Raw genomic sequence first — 21,809 nt, forward strand, 5'->3', positions numbered from 1 at the left:
TATTTATTATTATTTATTAAAAAGTTTTAAATTAGTTTAAATTAGTTTTTCCAGTCTCCACTTCCTAATCTTTATTATTGTCTCTTTGCTTTGGCTTTCTTTCTGGTTTATTTTGTTGTTAGTTTACTAGCTTTCTGTCTTGGGAATTGAATCATGCTTTTATTTTATTCCCCTCCCCCCCATGGGATTAAGTGTAAGAGGTCATCAGGAAGACAGCACTGCCCCAGGCTCCTATGCCTGGCCGGGGCAATCCAGGCTGCTGCTCCTCCCCTGGGGCTGGAATGCATGACCCATCCCCTCCCCATCCCCTTCCCTTGCCCTACCTCACCCCACCCCCCTCCCTCCCAGAGTCACTGTAAGGTCTCAGCCCTCAGATGTGCTGTTGAGACCATATGGAGGGTGGACACGGCTGAGCCCAGTTAAGGCCTTAGTGTAAACACTTAAGATCCTCTGGCCCATTTGGAGACCTACTCGTGTGGTCAGCGTGGGAGACAAAGCTCCTGAGTAAGTTCCCCTGCTTCTTCAACCCGCCACCTGCGCAGGTGGAGTAGCCTGCCTGGTCCCCTGGTTCTCCTGGCCTCCCTCCTTGGGGTGGGAGGGGGCAGTGTCAGATTTCACCCAGAGAACTCCTGAGGGTGCCACCCAACAGCCTTGAAGGCCTTTGATCACTTAAAGATATGCCCCTGACTCTGACAGGTATTCTGCATTTTATAAAAGCAGTAACTTCCGGTGTTATTTCCCTTTCCATCCAAGAGGTGTTTAGAAGGAGGGTGGCCAGTTTCCAGAAGGAATGCTTTTTACGTTCTGCTGCTGCTGCATCTTAGCCTTATCAGATCATTTTCTCAGAATATTGTTTGTTATATCTCTGTTTTCTGTAGAACCTAAAAGGACAAGAATGATTTCAGTGCAGGAAAAAAAAAAGAGACTGAAGTGAACCAGGGACAAATACTCAGTTCTGAGATAAATAGTCTCTATTCCAGACCTTTTCTGCTGAAGAATATATCAATTTATCAACTTAAAGGCAAATAAATCTGAAATAAATGCAGCCTCATGCCTGTTAAGAGTCTATTCTGCTATTTTACCTGCATACTTTTCTTTGGGGTCTGTCCTCATGGTTGTGGGGAACAGCTCTGTTACAACCTGGCTGCCACCACTGGCCATGGCACCTGGTGATTGATTTTTGTGACCCAGTATCGGATCAGTGTTTCTGATGGGTTCACGTGCAGTAGAGAGGAAGGCGTGTTCCTTGTCATCAGGGTGTCATTTATTTTGACAAATGATCTATGGACATAAATTCAGAGTTAGTGAGAAGTTGCAGGAGTGCTTGCACACGTGCAAAATACACAAACACACACATAGACCCAGCCACGCATATAGCACCTCCTTGGTATGTTGTCTAAAACAGGTAAATAGAACTATAAATAGGAATAACTATAGTTTTATGTATCACTATATCTATGTAGTACCTTATTTTTTAAGATTTTATTTATTTATTCATGAGAGACACAGAGGGAGGCAGACACAGGCAGAGGGAGAAGCAGACTCCCCACAGAGCAGGGAGCCCGATGTGGGACTCGATCCCAGGACCCTGGGATCACAACCTGCGCCAAGGTAGACACTCAACTGCTGAGCCACCCAGGTGCCCCAGATTTTTCCTTTTTCTTACACTAGCACATACAACCATAAATTGTCCTCTAAGTACTATGTTAGCTGCTTCTCATAAATTTTGATATGTTGCATTTTATTTTTATCACTTCAAAATACTTTATTTTTCCTTTTAATATATTCCTTGAAATAGACATTATTATAAGTGTGTTGTTTAATTTCCAACTATTTGGGAAATCTCCTGGTATATTGCTATGATTAATTTCCCTTTTGGTCAAGTACACTTTTAAAATATTTTTATTTTTTTATTTTTTATTTTTTTTAAAGATTTATTATTTATTTATTCATGACAGAGAGAGACAGAGAGAGAGAAATAGAGAGAGAGAGAGAGGCAGAGGGAGAAGCAGTCTCCCTGCAGGGATCCTGACAATCCCGGGTCTCCAGGATCACACCCTGGGCTGAAGGCAGCCCTAAACCACTGGGCCACCGGGTCTGCCCTAAAATATTTTTAATTTACTAAATGTATTGAGATTTGTTTTGTGTTTACAATATTGTGATGAGTATTCCAAGTGCATTTATTATTTTTTTATCTGTTTTTTTGTCTGGAGTGTTAGTGGGGGCCAATTAGTTCAAGTAGCTTGATGATATTGTTCAAATTTCTTATATACTTACCTTCTTTTAAAAAGATTTTATTTATTTATTCATGAGAGACACAGAGAGAGAGGCAGAGACAAAGAAAGAGGGAGAAGCAGGATGTGGGACTCGATCCCAGGACCCCGAGATCATGATCTGAGCCTAAAGCAGAGCTACCCAGGTACCCCAGTATTTACTTGTTGAGGCCTTACTCTCAAATGCTTTATAGATGTGTACTTGCTAGTGCATTCCTTTCCACCAGTGCATATCCTCATCTCCGATGGTGGAAGTTTTAACATTTGGTCCACACAACCCTGTGCATGGGTTTTTTGTTCTCCTACCACCATACTACCCAAAGAAGGGAAGTTTCCATTTCCAGCCAGGACATGAATGACCCAGTTTCAAAACCCCATCTCATTGCCCACTTTCTTGGACCATGTCTGATATTAAATGTTAGATTCTCTAGTGCAAGATGCTAAACTGGAATTTTGAGTGCAAGATAATCAATAAAGGATTAACGTCTCTTAAAAGGGAGAAAGGGGATGGGAGAAAGGGGGATATGGAATTGTGATCCAAGAGCAGGAAAGCCCCAGGCAACCTGGTGGAGGGCTCGGGGCAAGTTTTGCCATCAGAGTTGTCCACAGCAGGAACAGCTGGGCTCGTATCCCAGCCTAGCTCAGTCCCTGGATGCAAGTGGCCCTGGGAAGAATGTGACCTTGTGTCAGATGGGCTTCTGCAGGGAAGGCAGATCCAGAAGGAACCGACAGCTGGAGGCTGTCTCCTGATCCTGCTCTCCAGAGCTTCCTTGAATGGAGAATTCAATGAAAGAGCTTCATGTCCACCGCAGGAACATGGAAGCATCATAACTCAGTAATACGAGAATATCACCATGGTACCATCAATAAGCATCATCAAGGAGGTTTATTGACCCGCAAATAATGGAATCAGATCTTATGAAAGGGAATCTAATGCTTTCTGATTTCCAAATGTGGCCAGTTTATCTAAGTAACAGATTGTGAATATTGAACATTTCTGAACAGATTTTCATACTGAATTCTTAAATACTTTCGGTCTCCTACTCAGAAAATCATTCATGTTACCCCACGCTTAGGAATACAGTTTGACTGTCATAGATGGAGTGAAAAGAGTAGACCTAGATTTCCAGTACACATGGGAACTTTTAGGAAACAGGGTCGGTGTCATCAGGACATTGAGTTTTTATTTGGACTAGTGATGCCCAGGGCCAAGCATGCAGCTTAGAAAGTCAGGTAAGAGATGTCAAAAAGGCTGGCACCTACCTGCTTCCTTCCAAAGACCCTGAGATGCTGAACTGACTTTCCCCCAAATTTCCCTTCCATCCCCAAAGTCCTTCTTGTAATCCAGATCCTTTTATTTACTGTGAATTCACTCTAGACTCTTTCGAGTATACAAAACAGACTCCTATTTACCCAATAAAGACTAGAAAGTAGTTTTCCACAGATTTGAATTTATCATAGGTGGTAATCTGATAACCCGGAGGCCAGCCTCACCCTAATCTCTGAGGTGTTCCTCCCGACTGGTCGATCCATTTCTGGAGGAGAATGTGCAGCATTTAGCCCAAACTTTCTTCAACTTAAAAATAGATAAAAGATATACTATTGAAAGGAGACTCTGGGAAGCAGATAATTTCAAACATTAAAATAATCCATATAGGGATCCTTGGGTGGCGCAGCGGTTTGGTGCCTGCCTTTGGCCCAGGGCACGATCCTGGAGACCTGGGATCGAATCCCACATCAGGCTCCCGGTGCATGGAGCCTGCTTCTCCCTCTGCCTATGTCTCTGCCTCTCTCTCTCTCTCTGTGACTATCATAAATAAATAAAAAAATAAAAATAAAAAATAAAAAAAAAATAAAATAAAATAAAATAATCCATATATAGGATCCATTGAATTTGGCCATCATATGAAAAATGTTAAAACCTCCCATTGAGATTCAAGAGCAGGTAACCAAGAACAGGTAACCTGGGATGGTTTCGTCTCTTGCTCCATGTTTGCTGGTGTGTTTGATTCATTGTTTTGCATGTATGTTGGCATAATATAAGACAAAAACTAATTAATTACATACCCAGTTAAATATGTTCATCAGAGGAGATCATTGTTTTAGAGCATAGAGGCACAGACAGCACAAAATAAAAGATACATCCCTTTAGGGGCACCTGGTGGCTCAGTAGTTGAGCATCTGCCTTTGGTTCAGGTCATGATCCCAGGGTTCTGGGATGGAGTCCCCTCTGCCTGTGTCTCTACCTCTCTCTCTCTGTCTCATGAATATATAAATAAAATCTTAAAAAAAAAGAAAAGATCAGAAGATCCCTTTGTAATTGATATTCTTTTATTGATTTACACCATCAATGAAGAAACAGGCCACTCATCTAAATGCGAATAACATATCCTCCTGTGGTTGGTTGCACTTTACAAGTGAGCGTCCGGCCTCCTCCAGCTAGGTCTTGCGTTTTTTTTGTTTGTTTGTTTTTTCTTGTCCTAGCTCATGGGCTCTGCTGGTCAGAACTTCCTCCTTGTGGCATTTTCCTTGGCAACTGCTCGATGATATCTTTGCTTGCTTGTCACTTACTCTATGGAGAACATTCAGGTTTTCTGGTTCTGGAAGACTCCTGACTCCTTTTGGTAGAAGCCATGGGCACAGGGACACATCTTCTCTCCATTCTTTGATTAAGATGAGCACCCAACTAAGGGCAGCTGCCCTGGTTTCTGGAAAGCGACACAGAAGGATATCTGTTCCCTCAGAAAAGTGGATAACCAGCTCTATAATCTTCTGACACTTCCTTTTTCAAGTGTTCCTGCCTCCCACCATTTCCTGCCACTGTGCTGAATGTTAAAACACTTGTTCCTGTAGGGAAGGAGCCTTTGAGTTCAGATACAGTATCTCAGCACTTTTTGTTTTCTAAGCATAAACAAATGCATGATATATTTTAATCCTGTGGCAAACTCAGTCCATGAACTTGGATTATCTTACCTTGCTCCTTGACATTGATACTTTGTTGGCTTTTCAGATCATCTGGGTACAAATATGTATGAACTCTTTTTTTTTCTTAATTGAAATATAGTTGACAGAGTGCTACATTAGTTTCAAGAAGAAAATGTCTGAACTCTTAACAAGAGTTCCATCCTTTTGGAGTTAGAAATTCAATCTGGAGGAAGACAGCAGTCTCGGAGCTTGCCAAGGAGCAGGACTGGGCTGATTTGGAGGAGAAAGTTGATTCCTTGGTGAGGTGGAAGCTCCTACAGGAAGACCCATAAAGCCCAGGTACCCTACGGTTCTGTTTATGCCTCAGGTTGTTTTGAAAGAGAATTATTTTTGTAGCTTTAATATGATGCCTACATGTTGAATAATTATACCAACTATTTGGTATAAACTATTGTAGAACTCATGTTATGATTTTACGTCAAGGTGCTGAAATGAGTCTTCATGCCAGAAGAAGGACAAGTCTTAAGGTAAAGTCAGTGATGATATTAACTGAGAAGATCACCCTGTCATTACCAAGATAGGTAGGTGGATGGACAGAGATAGATGGGTGGGCAGAGAGAATGAGAGAGAGAGAGAGAGAATAGATAGATAATCAATAGTTATCTTTGATGACAAATCAAACTGACATATGCACAGGCCTGGACTTTAAAAGAATGCAGCTCTCATTTAGGTCATTTTGGATCTTGGCTTGATTGTTATCCTGTGTGCTAAATATAAAAACTAAGAACTAATTCCAGTTATCTCCTGGACCCCCTTTAGGTTTATGATAAAAGTAACACACACACACACACACACACACACACACACACACCCATAAACGGTGATCAATTTGAGTATAATCCTCAACAATCTATTTGCTAATGCAGATGAAATATCTAATTTGAGAAAGAGGTTGGAATTTGGAATCCCAGGTCATCTGAGACTGCATTGCCTTCTTTCTGGCTGCGTGGTTGAGACTAAAACCTATAACCTTACTGAGTCTAGTGTCCTCGGAGTCCTTTTTATCCCCTAGGTTATATGGAACTCAAGTGAGAAACCACAGGTGGGAGCTTTTATAAAACATAAAGCTCTTTATGCAAATTTTCTACAGAAGCAGAAGGCACATTCACACAATGTGTGCCCTTGACTAGACAAAGTGATTTTCTTGGACTCCTAAAATCTTCACTGGTAGAGAGGTCACAGTCTGGTAAGTCTCTGATCTATTCCCCAGGTATGAAGCCCACACAACAAAACATTCTTAGTTTTAAGATTTTATTTATTTATTCCTGAGAGACACCCAGAGAGAGGCAGAGACATAGGTGGAAGGAGAAGCAGGCTCCCTGCAGGGAGCCCGATGTAGGACTCGATCCCAGGCTCAGAACCCTGGGATCACAACCTAAGCTTAGGCAACCTAAGCTCAACCCAGCTGTCCCTGAGTTTATTTACTGTGAGCCAGTTGTCCCTGAAATATTCTCATTTTAACAGGAATTTTCCACCATTGACCTCTCCTGTACCATAGGGCTTATGGATCACATGATGGGAGTGGCAACTGTTTTCAGAACACTCTGAAGCTGCCATAAAGTCCATTCCTACTCCAGGCCTCACTCAAATATCACTCAAAGACAGCAGCCTTCCCTAGCAGGCAGTTCTTGAGCTGGAGAAGTATTACTAGATGTTGAATGTGTTGCCTCCAGGGTCCAAAGAGACATACTAGGTACTGGTCTTCTATTGGTTGGAGATGCAAGATGTGGCCATTCATCTTTTGCTTTGGAGGAGATATGCAGAGCACTCCTGACCACTGGACCCAGAGGTGACATGATGGGTTCCTTATCCTCACAGAATTTGTGTCCTACTCTCTGGAGCATTTGTGTCTTATCCATGTCACCTGTGGTACACTAGTCCTCTCTCTTTGTCCTGATAGATCAGCATGATGTTATTGATGTTATATGATGTTCTAGGAGATACTCTAGGTCTCTTAAGACTATAACAGAGGCAAGAGGATTAAACATAGCCCTGAAGCAAAACTATAAAGGAATATGATTGTGTAACTCATCTGAATGTGAACTCTTTTCTAATCAGAATAGAAAAGAATCACTAGCTGAATATCGCAGACCTATTCTAGGAACAGATACCATGTCTGGCAAAGCAGCTGCCACTGCCTGTTTGAGCTTACGATAATCTGGTTTTCTTCAGGATCTATCTGGTTTCTGGAGGGTTATGACTGGTAAATTAAATGAAGATGTGGTAAATATACTTCCTTTGTATTCTGTAGGTCACTAACGGTCTCTACTTTCCCTTCCTCAAGACGCAGTGTTGTTCTTGATTCCGTGTCTTGGCTGGGGGAAGGTTAAGTGAATGCCCACTTGCTTTCCCATTATGTGAGACTTCTTACCCAACAGGCCCAGGACTCAACTTGGGGGTCATTTCAAATACCAAGTATAGTAAGTCTAATGATATACCTGGTATTAGAGAAATGGCCACTAGGTATGTTCACAGACCCAGGAGGACCACATAAAGCTGGGCTTTGACCATAACTCCATTTATTACCTTGACTTTGTGTGCTCATTGCAACAATGAGGCCATGTGACATTTTGATTTTCTAGGTATCTCTGTCCTTTTAGGCATATGCCCATTAGCTCTTGAAATACCTGAGGATTTGTTTTCTTTCTCCAGTGCACACAGTCATCTAAGTAAATGGCTGTAGGTCACTTTGAATAAGGACTAGGGGAAACTATCAGAGTATATACTTGTCAAGATGTTTTGGGATCCTTCCTCTGGCTACTTCTTTAGATCATGGATTCTGGACCTGAAAACTAGCTCAGGGCTGAGAACTACACAAGGAATAATAACTTTATATTAGAATAATGGCGACTGTATCTTACTCTCCATTCTTGACTCTTTCTGGTTATAGCTGTTAAGCAGCACCCCATTGGCTGCCTACCTGTTTTGCCCCCATATAATGGTAAGACTTCCACACTCCACTTAAGTGGAGTGCCACTTTAAAGTGGTAAAATATTGCTTCTAAGTAGACCGTGTAAAGTTAAGTGTGTCTTTTGTAATCCCTAGAGCAATCCCTAAAATAACTACACAAATATATACTACATCACAGTGAGTAAATTAAATGCTTAAAATTTTCAAATAAGACAAAAAAAGGCAGGAAATGGGAAACAGAAGAATGAAAATCAAAGAAGACACATAACAAAATGGCAGACCTGAACCCTAAAATATCACCAGTTATGTTAAATGTAACTTGTCTAAACACACCAATTAAAAGACATATGTTGGGACACCTGGGTGGCTCAGTCGATTGGGCATCTGCCTTCAGCTTGAGTCATGATCTCAGGGTCCTGGGATTGAGCCCCATGTTGGGATCTCTGCTCAGCGAGGAGTCTGCTTCTCCCTCTCCCTCTGCCTGCCACCCGCCCCCCTGCCCCCAGCTCATGCACACGCACACGCTCTCTCTGTCAAATAAACAAATAAAATATTTTTTTTAAAAAGATCTATGTTATCAGATTGGATTTAAGCAAAAGATGACATCACTGTAGGCTGTCTAAAAGAAGCTCACTTCAAATATAATTATATAGATAGTTGAAAATAAAAAGATGGAAAAAACATACCATGGAAACCAATCAAAAGGAAGTAGGAATAGCTATATTAAAATCAGACAAAGTAGACTTTAAAGCATAGAAAGTCCCAGGAATAAAGATAGACATTATTACATAATGATAAAAAGACCAATTCACCAAGAAGACATATCAGTTCTAACTATGTATGTGCCTAACATCACAGTGTCAAAGTGGATTGGATAAGATTAGTTAGATCTGAAAGAAAAATAGAAAACTCCATAATTTTTGTTAAAATCTTCAATACTCCTCTCTTGGTGATCAGGAGACCTCATCAAAAGAAAAACAACAAAGATATAGAAAAACTGAACACCACCATCTACCAGCAAGATCTTATGGATATCTTTGTAATACTCCACTCACCCAACAGCAGAATGCACTTCTCTTCTAGTGCATATGGAATATTCACAAAGACAGATCATATACTGAGTCATAAAACAAGTCTTAACAAATTTGACATACAAAATATATTTTGTTACTGTAATACAATTAAAGTAGAAATCAATAACCAAGATCTCCAGACACTGGAAAACTAACACACTTTTAAATAATTAACAGGTCAAAGAGCAAATCATGAGGGAGATTAGAAATATTCTGAGCTGAGTAAAAATGAAAACCTTGGTTATCAAAGTGATGACGTCAATCAGGCAATGTAGAGCTGTGTGTGTAGAGAAGAGCTTTTCTCTGATTAAACTTTGTCTCCAAAGCCACTGCTTTAAATTTTAATAGTAACCAACAATTGCCTTGGGCAGAATGGACAAAAGCTTAGGAAAACTAAATCTCCTTGATAAGATTGCTCTTTATAATATGATAGGGCCAGGCCACCAAGTGTAAATGCCACTGCACTCTGCAGAAACTGGCTGAATGTCAACGAGAAGACCAACAGTCCAAGAGGGATCACGTGAATGCAATGTTTGGCAGGGCCCACAGAGCTCAGGCTGTAACTTCTGAAAGCAACCTTCTCAGGAACTTTTCACAGAAGTCAAACAGTTAACGTAAATTCTAGAGATGTGGTAGGAACCAGGAAAAAGATGTGAATTGTTTTCTTCTCAATAAGGAGATCAGTGGATAGACTGTTCTTCAAGAGTCCTTGCTTCAAATTTCTCAGAAAGTAAGTTCACTGTATTTTTTCTGTTTTGTTGGTTTGTTTTTGGGAGTTTTCCTTTTTCCTTTTTCCTGTTGCACAATTATAAATAAGCCTTTAGGAACTGAATGCTGACCATCTATGGGAAAATTATTTTGAAAACAAATGGGCTATTTTGATGTTTTTGAATACTCAGAATTTAGTATTATATAAATGAAAGTACTGAGTTAAAATACAGGGTTTTAAACGTTATGCAACTGTTATATGATTTTTTAATCAGAAATTGAGTGTGGAAATAAGCCCAAATTTGCTTAACAACTTTGACGGGAAAGAACTAAGAATCTTGAGAATTGATTTGTAAACCTGAATTGTTTTCCAAGTGATAGTTATTTACTTTTATTGCACAATAATGTGAGGGCATTTTGGATAAACTGTTCCATGACCGTGAGACTGTTTACCAGAAGCATTTACGGAAAAACTCGTTTCTGGCTTTCACTCTCAGGCTATGAGAATTTGGGAAATGTAAGATGATTTCCAGGATTTTTTAATCTGTGCACAGGATGTACTGAATCAGAGTTCAAATATGTTGTGTTTCCGTATCACAATATTATTTCAAATGTGCATTATTTCCATAAACAGAGATTTCAAGCTCCTAAAGTGTAAGCATTTTGCTCTGAATTTAAGAACCATATAAGAGGAGAAAACTCAGTCCTTACAACTTGAAACTGTCTACTGCTTGTATAATAAAGAATTCAGGTTGTTGTTAGTCTTTTGATAAGCTATAGAACATTTGTGGATTGGAGGAAAATAGAGTAGGTGATACTAATTTTCAGTGAAACATCAAGGCGATTGGAGCCAGACTGCAGTTTCCATGCTATATTGAGCTGCGGCTGATTCCACAGTGAGATCATGTTTTTGGCCAGTTTACCTTCCTGCCCACCAGCCCTGCAACACTCTCCTTAAAAGTGTCCGAAGTCTCTGCACTGGAACAGCCTTTAGGGATCGTCAAGCCAGTATTACTGGGTACCCGACCTAATGTGTTTTTTTTTCCCCTTGGGAAATTCCTCCCACCAACTGCCATTCCTTAAACTTTCTAACCTCTTCATGCAACCTGCTTCCACCTACCCTTGCATCTCAGCCTCATCAGCAGACATGTGTAGATTTTTCCCTGGGGCAACGGTCTCTGAGACTGTCTTGGCTAATTTGCCTCCCATTGGAACTGGCTTCTGACCAACTTACTTGAGCAGTGTCTCCAGGAAATAACACAGCCCTCAGTGTCATCCTGTGGCATGAATGGAATGACAGCTTCTGGGGAAGGCACACCCATTCCTCATCACTACGAGGAAATTCAGAGCAACCACGTGGTTTTCCATCACTGGCCAACGTGACCTACACATGAAAGGAAGAGAACACAGGCCTCAAATTCAGGACTTACAGCCAATTCAAGGTGGAGCTACTGGTCTGTGCTCTAAAGTCCCAACTCATTCTCCCAAGTCACATCCCTGGTGTGCTTTCCAGAAAATTGATGATCACTCCAGAATATCATTACTTTTCATAATTCAGCTTAGATACACTGCTTCCTCCTGCAGTGAGGACCTTTTGAGAGCACTCAATTTCTACAGTTTTCCAGAGAAGCTCAGCAAATCATATTTGGGTAGTATTGGTTGATTAGGGCTTTGGAAAGATGTGGTATTACTGTTATGCACCAAGAAACTTCCTCCTGAGAGGTATTTTGGGTCTCTGCAAAAAAAAAAAAAAAAAAAAAAAAAAGTATAAATTTCCCTACCTAATCCTCATCACCACCACCAGCTCACATACACACACATGCACACATGCGCAGATACATATATATTCATAAATGCTCTTTGTTCAGGGGAAAGGCGTGGTCTTTTCCTATGTAGTTCTCTGATGGTGGCACAGTATCTATGGAAGAATAATGCTGCTCTCAGCAGGAAATTTTAGGTAGAGTCCATCGGATGTTTTCACACTGGATTAACCTACACGTAAGTCAAAGGGTCCTGTGTTCTTAATCTGGCTAAAGCCTATCCAAGCCTCGTTCAGGTAGAGCTGCTACTCTCCATCTCAAGAACAAGCCCAAATATCTCAGCCTCCCCCAGAGTAACCTGGGTAATCCATTGGCAAATTTAATTAACTATAGGTGGCTAAAATAAATTCACTTTAGGTATTCTTTAAGCTAAAGATTGAACCAAATTTCTATATAATAATAACCAGAATGCTCAGGTTTGAAATTCAGCAGAGACATAATGACCTAGAAAGTCTTTGAGTGTAAGAAGATAGTGATAATAAATTATGTGGAGTTTCCATTCGAAAAAGAAAGATGTTTTTCTAGGAAAGTCCAAAAATTAAGAGCAATCATCAAAAGAATATCTTTTATAAACATCTTTTATATCTTTGAGACAAGAATAAAACATGATGGGGGGGCCTTGAAAATTTTCAATAGAAGGTAATATGGACAAAACTAGAAGCAGAGAAAAAGCAGATTTTATATGAGAATAAAACACAGTGGAACATCATCCAAAAAGAAAATTTATACATTTTACTTCTTAAAAATATAGCATCTAAAAAAATAAAAGAATATATAGCATCTATCAGCTTGGATTTCTAAAAATTAATTCTGAATCTTACATTAATCACACATTAAAAATTGGAAAAATTTTTTAAAAATAAAAAATAAATTAAAAATTGGACAAAAGGTTAAAAATAAAGATATGGATAAAGCTATGTTAGGCAAGTATTAATTAAGCTAAAGAAACTTCATGTCTCTGTGTTATTATCAGAAGTAGAAGTAACCTACCCTTTAAAATATGACCAATAGTCTTATGTACCTAGGCTCTTAGCCTTTAAATGCATACACTAAAAAGCAACAGAGATACAACAAGAAATTGGCAAACCTATCATCATTGAAAAATTTAATAGAATACTATCATGAAATGATTGATCTAGTAAACATAACCTTAGAAAGATGCTGAAATTTCAAAGAACACAATTAGGAAGATACCAAAAACACACCGAAAGCTGACATATGTTTATTTCAAGCATACATGGAATATTTCCAAATATTAAAATATACTGGCCACCAAGGAAGTCTCAATACATTTCAAAGATGCAATCTCTTATAGAGTCACACTTCCTCTGATCAGCATGATCAAATTAGAAATCAAAAATAAAAAGCCACTAAAACCAAGGAAACAGGATAATGTAGAAACTAAAGAGGGGATCCTAAGTAATATATCTGTGGTCTATTGCTGCATTTACTATTTCACAGCAAAAGAAAAAGAAGCAACAGATAACATACAACAATAAATAAACATTTACAGCTGGGATGTACAGGTTGGTTTTTAGGAGGTTCTGCTGACTTGGATAGGCTTGCTCAGATCCCTAGAGTCTGGCTGGCTGGAGTCTGATGTAGGCTACTCTATACTGGCATATGACTGGGATGACTCAGCTCTGCTGTTTGTGCTTTTCAAGTCCCAGGGCTAGCCCAAGTATGCTCTTCTAACAATGACAGAGCCGCAAGAGCAAGCAGACACACCCAAGACTTCGTAAGGACTAGGCTGAGAATTGGCTCATAATTGCTCCCACTCCTTTCTACGGTCAAAGTTATAGTCTGCCTTTAAGGAAGGAACTCCAGATTTACCAGACAAAAGGTATGGACAAAAGTAGAGCTCCTCATCTATGTTGGACAGGAATGATAAGAATGGGAGCCTTTTTCTTGTTTCTGATCATGAAGGAAAGGCCTTCAACCTTTCACCCATTGAGTATGATGTTAGCCATGAGCTTATTTTATATGGCCTTTATTAGGTTGAGATATATTCCTTCTATACCTACTTTGTTGAGTGTTTTTATCATGAAAGGATGTTGTCTTCTGTGCAATACTCTTTCTGCATCTGTTTAGATGATCATATGCTTTTTACCTTTCATTCTGTTCACACAGTGTATGATATTTATTGATTTACATATGTCGAGCCATCCTTGCATCTCAGGAGTAAATCCCACTTGATCATGGTGTATGGTCTTTTTAATGTATGGTTGAATTCGTCTGCTAATGTTTTGTTGAGAATTTTTGCATTTAAATTCCTCAGGGATACGGGTCTGTAATGTTCTCTTCTTGTAATGTCCTTATCTGGCATTGGCCTCTGGGTAATGCTGGCCTCACAGGATGAGTTTGAAAGTATTCCTTCCCTTTCAATTTTTAGGAAGACTTTGAGGACTGGCATTCATTCTTTTTTATTTTTTTTAAAGATCTTATTTATTTATTTGAGAGAGTGTGTGTATGCATGGGGAGGGGGTAAAATGGAGAAAGGGAGAGGGAGAAAACATGAGCTTTCATGAGGGACTCCTGGAGAGGGGGAAGCAGACTCCCCACTGAACCAGAAGCCCTATGTGGGACTTGATCCCAGGACCCTGGGCTCATGACCTGAGCCAAAGGCAGATGCTTAACTGACTGAGTCACCCATACACCCTTCATTCTTTTTAAAATAGTTGATAGAATTCACTAAAGAAACCATCTGGTCCTGGGCTTTTCTTTGGTCCCGAGAAGTCTTTGATTACTGATTCAGTGTCCTTCCAACTTTTCTTTTGTTGCTGATTTCTAGTTTTTTATCCCATTGATCAGAAAACATAGTATAATCTCAATTTGCTAAGACTTGTTTTGTGGCCTGTTGCACAATCTATCCTTGTACCTGTTGGGAGGTCTTGAATATGTGAGAGCTGCTTCTCCCCTCCTTGGATGTTAGCCTGTCTCTGCTTTGTGTCAGTATGGGGTTCCCAAGCAAACCTCAGCAGCAAGTCATCTTTGCTTAGGAATGGGGGCAGGGAGGTCTCCTACCCCATTCTTGGTGGTAGATGGCTATCACTTTTTACTCCATGCAAGGGTCATGTTGCATCAACTAAGGTGTGTTTGGATAGGTGTGGTTGTAGCCTACTGCACGTCAAGCCACAATAAGTGACATTGCAGTAAGGTATATGAAGAAAACAAAGCTCTGGGTGAAAGGCTCTAGCTTTTGGGGGCTCCCAGATACATTACTGCTCTTTAGTCAAGAGCTATTGAAAACCCTTCACCATCCAGGCACTTTGCACTGGAGAAAATCATTTAGTCTAAGCAGCCGGGGAAAAAAATGTATTCTTTAGGAACCGGGAAAATGAACCACTCTGACACCAAAAAGGAGAGCCTCTTCTTCCTGCAATGTCTCTTTGGTCCTCCTTACTGACAGAGCTTTATATCATGTAGCTGTCAAAGAAAACTATGTAAAAGTCCCAGATCCATTTTCATAGAGCAGGCTGCAATGAATGAATTTGGGGGCAATACACTGATAGCTGACACAGTGCATGACAAAAAAAAAAAAAAAAAAAAATCAGGGAGTAAAGAGTTTGGAAATGGGAAGAAAAAAAAGCTAGGGGAGTCATAAAACACTAACTTTGGAACTCACAGATTCTAAGCACTCATTTGTAGCACTGCAACTATCAGGCTGCGCTTTTTCTGTTTGCAGGATATTTCTTCTCATTAAGATGGTCACATTTATATTATCTTCCCCCTCCTTTTTTTTTTTTTTTTTTTTTTTTTTATTAAACAGGACAAAATGACTAAGAGACAGATAAGTGTTTGTCAACAGACCTGGGCATTATTTTGCAAGAACCTTCTGAAAAAATGGAGGATGAGAAGAGAGTCCTTTATGGTATGATTCAATATCTCTGTCACTTTGTATTTATAACAGGAAAATGTGTATTCCCTGGGAAGTAACTATACTTTATCTCCCCTTCAAAAACCAAATCAAAGCAGAAAACTTTTCTACAAGAGAAGGAGCTATTCCTCAAACTGCAGTCGGTCTGCAGATATTTCAGTTGACACAGACCCTGAGTTGAGCTCTAAAAGCACTGAAGCTGGCCAGTGATAGAAAAATCCAGTAAGTGTTTTAAAAGTCAGTGGTCCTACTCATGGATAGTCAGGTTTAGATACTGAGATTCTGAAGGCTTGGTTAATCAACCCACAGAAGTAGGTAACTGGTATTTTCTCTTTTGATTCTTCTTCTCTTTTTAAAAGTAAATCATTCTCTTCCAAAGAGTAGAAAACTTGGAAATGTCATTAGTGCCAAGAAGAAAATTAGCATTAGCTCCCATCATTTTACCGTATCACAAAAAATCCTGTGAACTTGGATATCTTCTGAAAATCAGATAGATATAAATTAGTAGCATTTTTTAAAAAAAGATTTTATTTATTTCTTCATGAGAGACACAGAGAGAGAGGCAGAGACATAGGCAGAAGAAGGAGCAGGCTACAGGTGGGAAGCCTCATGCAGGACTTGATCCCAGGACCCCGAGATCACGACCTAAGCCAAAGGCAGATGCTTAACCACTGAGACACCCCAGTGCCCCAAGTACCATTTTTAACTACATTAGAATTTTACTGTATACCTATTGCGAATTTTTTCTATACTCATCCATTTAGGAAATAAAATAATGTCTTAATGGAAGTTTGCAGGAAACCAGTAATGATAACTCACTGAGACAGTATTTCTCTGGTTGCCTGAATGGGAATGGTACTGAAATTCCAATACCAGGATCTTAGCATATAGCCAGTATTTTGTTACCAAGTAAGCAGTGCCTCAGAACTGTCTCAGGAAACACTAGTTAGGCTCTCAGTAGAGAGAGTTGTAGATACAGCATGAGTAGGTCGTACCAGCTGGTGATAATTTATAATAGCCTTCCACTCTTGCCTCTCATACTTTCATGATCAGTGCATGCTTTATTTAGACTGGTGCTGTGGGTCAATACATTGGAATTCCTATTAACAGCTCATTGGAATTACTCAGACTGCTGAATTTTGCACTGTACATATTTTAAACAGTTCATAAGGTGGCATATATTGAAAGCAGAAAAATGCATGAGATAAACTGTTATGAACAAATGACTGTGGATAACTAATTTGAAGTCCTAATTTTCTTTATTCTTTCTCTTGGATTGTATAGGAATGGTTCAACCCATTGCTCCTCCTACTTTGTTTGTATCTATTTCCTACTAATCATAAAGTTAATGATTTTTCTTCACTGCCTGACATGGACCTGGGACCAGTAGACTCGTTTAAAGATTCTTTATTTTCTATTGTATACACACCTATCACCAATACAACCCAACAGATAATGGATAAAGTAGCCTTAGCCTCCTTCATGAAAGGTGAGTTTTCTAGCAACCAAAGAGGAATTTCTGGTATCTGGTTCATTTGAGTGCAGATGCATGCATTTAATTTGCATTTCAGTTGATAAACTGTGTTGTCAAAACTTATAGATTATGTGAAATTGTGTGTCCAAACTCTCAACAAAGAAATCTTGATCTTGCATAGCGTATGGAAAAGCATGAATGTAGAGTTTGGCAGACTTTGGAAAGTGGAAATGTTTAGGGAATTGTTGACAGATAGTTGTGGAGGCATTATTACTAGAATGAGACTGTCACTCTGGCATTAGCTTATCATTAGGGACAAAAAAAAAACATGAGTCTTTTCTTGAATTTGATTATAGGAATTCTATCTCTACCTTTTTACTACTGAAAGTTGCCTTACTGTATTTGAAGATTCAATTGATGAATATTCTGTGTTTCAAATTTCCACCCTTCAGCGTTAAAATACCTATCAATGAAAAATAAGAAGAGCATTATTACTGTCAAGATCACTTTCCTGAAGAATAGTCTTCTGAAATCAGAGGAAAAGCAGCCTCATGCAGAGGCAAGAGAACTAGTCTTAGAGTCAAAGAACATTTGGCTAAAAGTACTTCTGTGACTGCATCTGCAGGGCATTTTGCAAGTCATCAACATCTCTGAGCCACATTATCACCATATTGAAAATAAGATTAACATTGCTACATTTTTCATGAATATATCAGTTAAGAATGAGAGAATCCCAATTCAGTTTGACTCAAAGAAAGGAGGGCATCTTTTGTCTCACGTTAAGGAAATGAGTATGGATAGAGATCTGTCAACAACAGAGGAAGAAATATGTCTCAATTGCCAGGTCTATAGTATTGTGTGCTAGTCTCATTCTCAGGTTGGCTCTCCCCAGATAGAAGCAGATTTAGTCCGCAGAATCTCCAGATTTAAGCCCTACCACAAACAACTTCAGTGAAAAGTGTACAGGCCTTTCCCAATAGTTCATAATACTTTCAAAGATTAGATCCATTGGAATGATGGTCTACTTTGCATTAGCGTTGGTCTTGGTCTACCAAGAACTAATCTCACTGGATAGAAGAATACAGTATCGTCACTGCCCACTGGTTGTGTTTCTAGGTTTCAAACCACGCCCAAACTAGGTTTCAAACTAGGTTTTCAACCACGTCCAAACCACATGGTATGTGAGTGGAAGAGTGGCAATGTCCCAAATGAATTTTAGAGTGTTTACTAGAAAGGGGACTGAAAGTCAGCCAAAGAGAAACGATTCTTCTTTGCAAATATAAATGCATACCTCAAAGCGAGATCTATGGTGATTGAGCCATAAATATGAGTTGAGTTATAATTTAAAAACAATTTAGAGCTTGCACAACTTTGTGAATATACTAGAAATCATGAAATTATACAGTTTAAAAGGATAAATTTTATGTTATGTGAATTATATGTCAATTTTAAAAAAGAACATAAAAATGTGACTTTAGTGTGCCTGGGTGGCTCAGTTGGTTAAGCACCCAACTCTCGGTTTTGGCTCTGGCCATGGTCTCAGGGTTGTAAGCTTGAGCCCTGCATTGGGTTCTGTGTTAAGTGTGGAGTCTGCTTGAGATTCCCTCTCCCTCTCTCTTGCCCCTCCCTATGCTCAAGGAAGGAAGGAGGAAAGGAAGGAAGGAATGTAGGAATGTAGGGGGAACTTTTAGATCTTGCTCCACCCAGTCACTGGAAGTCTATATAAGGTCTCTTCTCTTTGCTAACCTATGTCCACGATTCTACTACAGCTTATGTAATTATCAATTTTGTGCTTGGACTCTGACCCCCTAACAGTACCCAGTATCCAGAAGTCTCCCTCTCTGTGATCTGTGTTCAGGCTCTTACTATGGAACTTGTATGGCCACAGTTCCCAAATTATGTTGGACTTTTCTGTCCTGTCCATGCTTCACTGCACACTGCTGGGACAGGTGGATGGCTTCCCTCCAGACTTGCTTCTCCATCATGCCTCACCAACCACCACTCCCTTACTTTCCACCTGAATTGGAATATTTGCACTGTGCATCTTGCCTACAAACACTGATTCCACTTCAGATTCATGATCCCAAACTGATCTGCGCTGTCCACCTAAGGTCTGGTCTGTCTCCCTCTCTATCCCAGGGTGTGTCTCCACTCATCCTCTGATTTACAGATGTCCTCTTGGGAGGTCACAATGCCATAAATTTATGCCTCTCAACAACACTCTGGTTCAAGGTCCCATGCAACTGGGTTAATAAATATTCGTTAAATGACTACAATGTGCAGGGTCTTCACATCAAGTTTATTTTTACAATGAATGGGTTGTTATCTTTGTTTCATAAATAATGTAACTGCAATTATGATATTCATTAAAGGCTATCATATGCTAGATCTTATAGAGACTTTAATTCTGTAGTGATAGAATATTATTCTGTAATAATATTACTATTCTGTATTATACTTTTCTGTACTCTGTAGTAATATTCTGTACTACGAATAGGTATTATTGTTTGTTTTACAAATAATGGAAATAGAGTAATAAAGCCTATGTGACTTGCTCAAGATCACATGGATTTAAGGAATAGATTCCAGGAAAAAAATATAGTTCCATCAAAATACATGTTACCTTCTTCCTCTGCTTGCATCTACAACACTCTCACCCCAATCCAGGACTTTTTTTTTTTTTTTTTTTGCATTCCTTCTCATTTTTTCAATCTTAATGAGACATCTTTATAGCATTTAACACAATGTCCACAGAAAAGAGGGACTTTTTAGTGATGTCAATATAGCCAGTCAACGTATTTTTAGGATTTTCATTTTTTAAAGTATATTTACCATACTGTTAGGATTGTTAACAGGAAATGAATTTTTATAATTATTTCCATCTGTGATATTTAAATTACAGTTAGGCCACAAATGACCTACCACTCGTGGCCACTTTTTTTTTTACTATCATTGTAGATTTATTGCAATGCTGATTTGCCTGTGAATAGTTTAATTGGTATGAAATGATATTATATGTGATTGAAATTGGTTCAAGAACTGCAAATGAAAATAAAATCACTGATTTTCATGTAGTCCTTCTGAATGAATCTAGATGACCTTCAGCAATGTCTCTTCCCAAACTTTACTTTGCCTGACCTATTCAAAGTTGGTATTTGATTTTGTTGTATTTCCATAAAAGAACTCTAGTAAAAGTAATTTAAAGTGACATCTTGAAGTTGGTCTCCTCATAATTTACTAACAAATATATTCTCTTCTCATAATGGCAGATAAAAAAGTTTTGGGACTGTCCAATGAAGAAAGTATTAAAGAAGTAATGACACATTATCCTGAGGAAATAATACAAGTCATCTTTACTAATACATTCTCATATCATTTGAAGTTCACGCTAGGCCACAGAATCCCAACAAGGAGGGAACACAGAGACCATGAAGGTAACTTTCCAGCTATGTAATTCCAGTGCTCGCTATTATAATTATGTCATAAGTTGTACATGGGAGTGGATGTTAATACAGCAAATTTAAAAATACCTGTGATGTGATGTCAGGATAATCAACACATTCAAAAAATGTACGTTGGTTTTTGGGTTTATTAACTTAGCATATTAGATGGTTGTTATATATGGTTCTATATGTATATATGTAAATACTTACACATATATATTTACACACATATATACATATACAAATTCCCATATATGTATATATTAAATGTAATATGTGGTTATACTATATTATTGCTAAAGGAAAGTATATTTGTTTGTGGATAAAGTAGAAGTTTCTCTTTAAATGTCTGAGTAAGCTTATTCTCGAGGGCCCAAAATGAAGAGGGCACCAAATCCAGAGTGATTGCTTATTATTAAAGCTGTGTGATTTTGCCAGTCTCAGTAACCAAGAGGTTTGGGTTTTAGCTACATGAGGACAGGTGAGAAAATCTTGGGTTTATATGAGATGAAAATTTCTGTATTAATTTGGAACCTGAAGAGACTGATACTCAGTGAATGAGTAGACAAAGAAAAAAGCCAAGATGGTTTTTAAAAAGAATGAAATTATAAGTAATTAAGACAATATGCTATTGTCATAGTGAAAGACAGATAGACCAATGAAACAGAAGAAGGAAACCTGGAAAGCTCTCACATAAACATGAAAACTAACATAAGACATTGTGATTGGTGCTGAGAAAATTGTCTCTCCATCAAGAACAAAATGAAATTATCTCATACTAAACAACCAATTCCAGGTACAGAACTCAAAAAAAAAAATCCTGTAAACTTTCTAGAAGTCAATATAGGAGAATATCTTTATAACTGTGGAATAGTATAGTATTATTAAACAAACAAAAAATATATAAACTATAGGGGCACCTGGATGGCTCAGTGGTTGAGCATCTGCCTTTTTTTGAGCATCAGCCTATTTTCCTTTCCTTCTGAGGGCATAGAATAATTCTTTTGTAACTATAGCTAGATACCGATATTCAAGGCATTGGAAAGCAAATGTGAGTTCTCTACGAGCTTTCCTCACCTGCTTCTGCAAACTAGATGGAAACTCTGTTTCCTCGGGAACCCTTAGATGTGAAACAGAAAACCTTGCTCCCCTCCTTCCAAAGACTTGTGCTAAATCTGTAGTCTGAATGAGAAGTAAGCTTTTGCTATGATAAGACAGTAAGATTTTGAAGGTTGGTTGTTACGAG

General features: G+C 38.9%; 1 protein-coding gene across 9 annotated transcripts in view; it reads left to right on the forward strand.

Annotated features, from left to right (window-relative positions):
* Positions 1-377: 377 nt before the first annotated feature.
* Positions 378-21,809, forward strand: part of LOC140606922 (ABC-type organic anion transporter ABCA8-like) — a 76,304-nt gene continuing 54,872 nt past the window's right edge. For 4 of the 9 annotated variants that reach the window (XR_012009133.1, XR_012009134.1, XR_012009135.1 and 1 more), the window contains exons 1-5: positions 9,832-9,971; positions 13,434-13,612; positions 15,539-15,640; positions 16,931-17,135; positions 20,390-20,554. Coding sequence is in view for 6 of the 9 variants with exons in the window: in XM_072781024.1 (XP_072637125.1) it covers positions 15,545-15,640; positions 16,931-17,135; positions 20,390-20,554 (466 nt within the window). In the remaining 3 variants the exon portion in view is untranslated. Of the gene's footprint in view, positions 505-5,337; positions 5,538-9,800; positions 9,972-13,433; positions 13,613-15,538; positions 15,641-16,930; positions 17,136-20,389; positions 20,555-21,809 lie in introns of those variants that run through there. The other 5 variants (XM_072781026.1, XM_072781028.1, XM_072781027.1 and 2 more) reach the window with 4 other exon arrangements.

The sequence above is a fragment of the Canis lupus genome, chromosome 16 (assembly GCF_048164855.1).
Source record: "Canis lupus baileyi chromosome 16, mCanLup2.hap1, whole genome shotgun sequence".
NCBI lineage: Eukaryota > Metazoa > Chordata > Mammalia > Carnivora > Canidae > Canis > Canis lupus.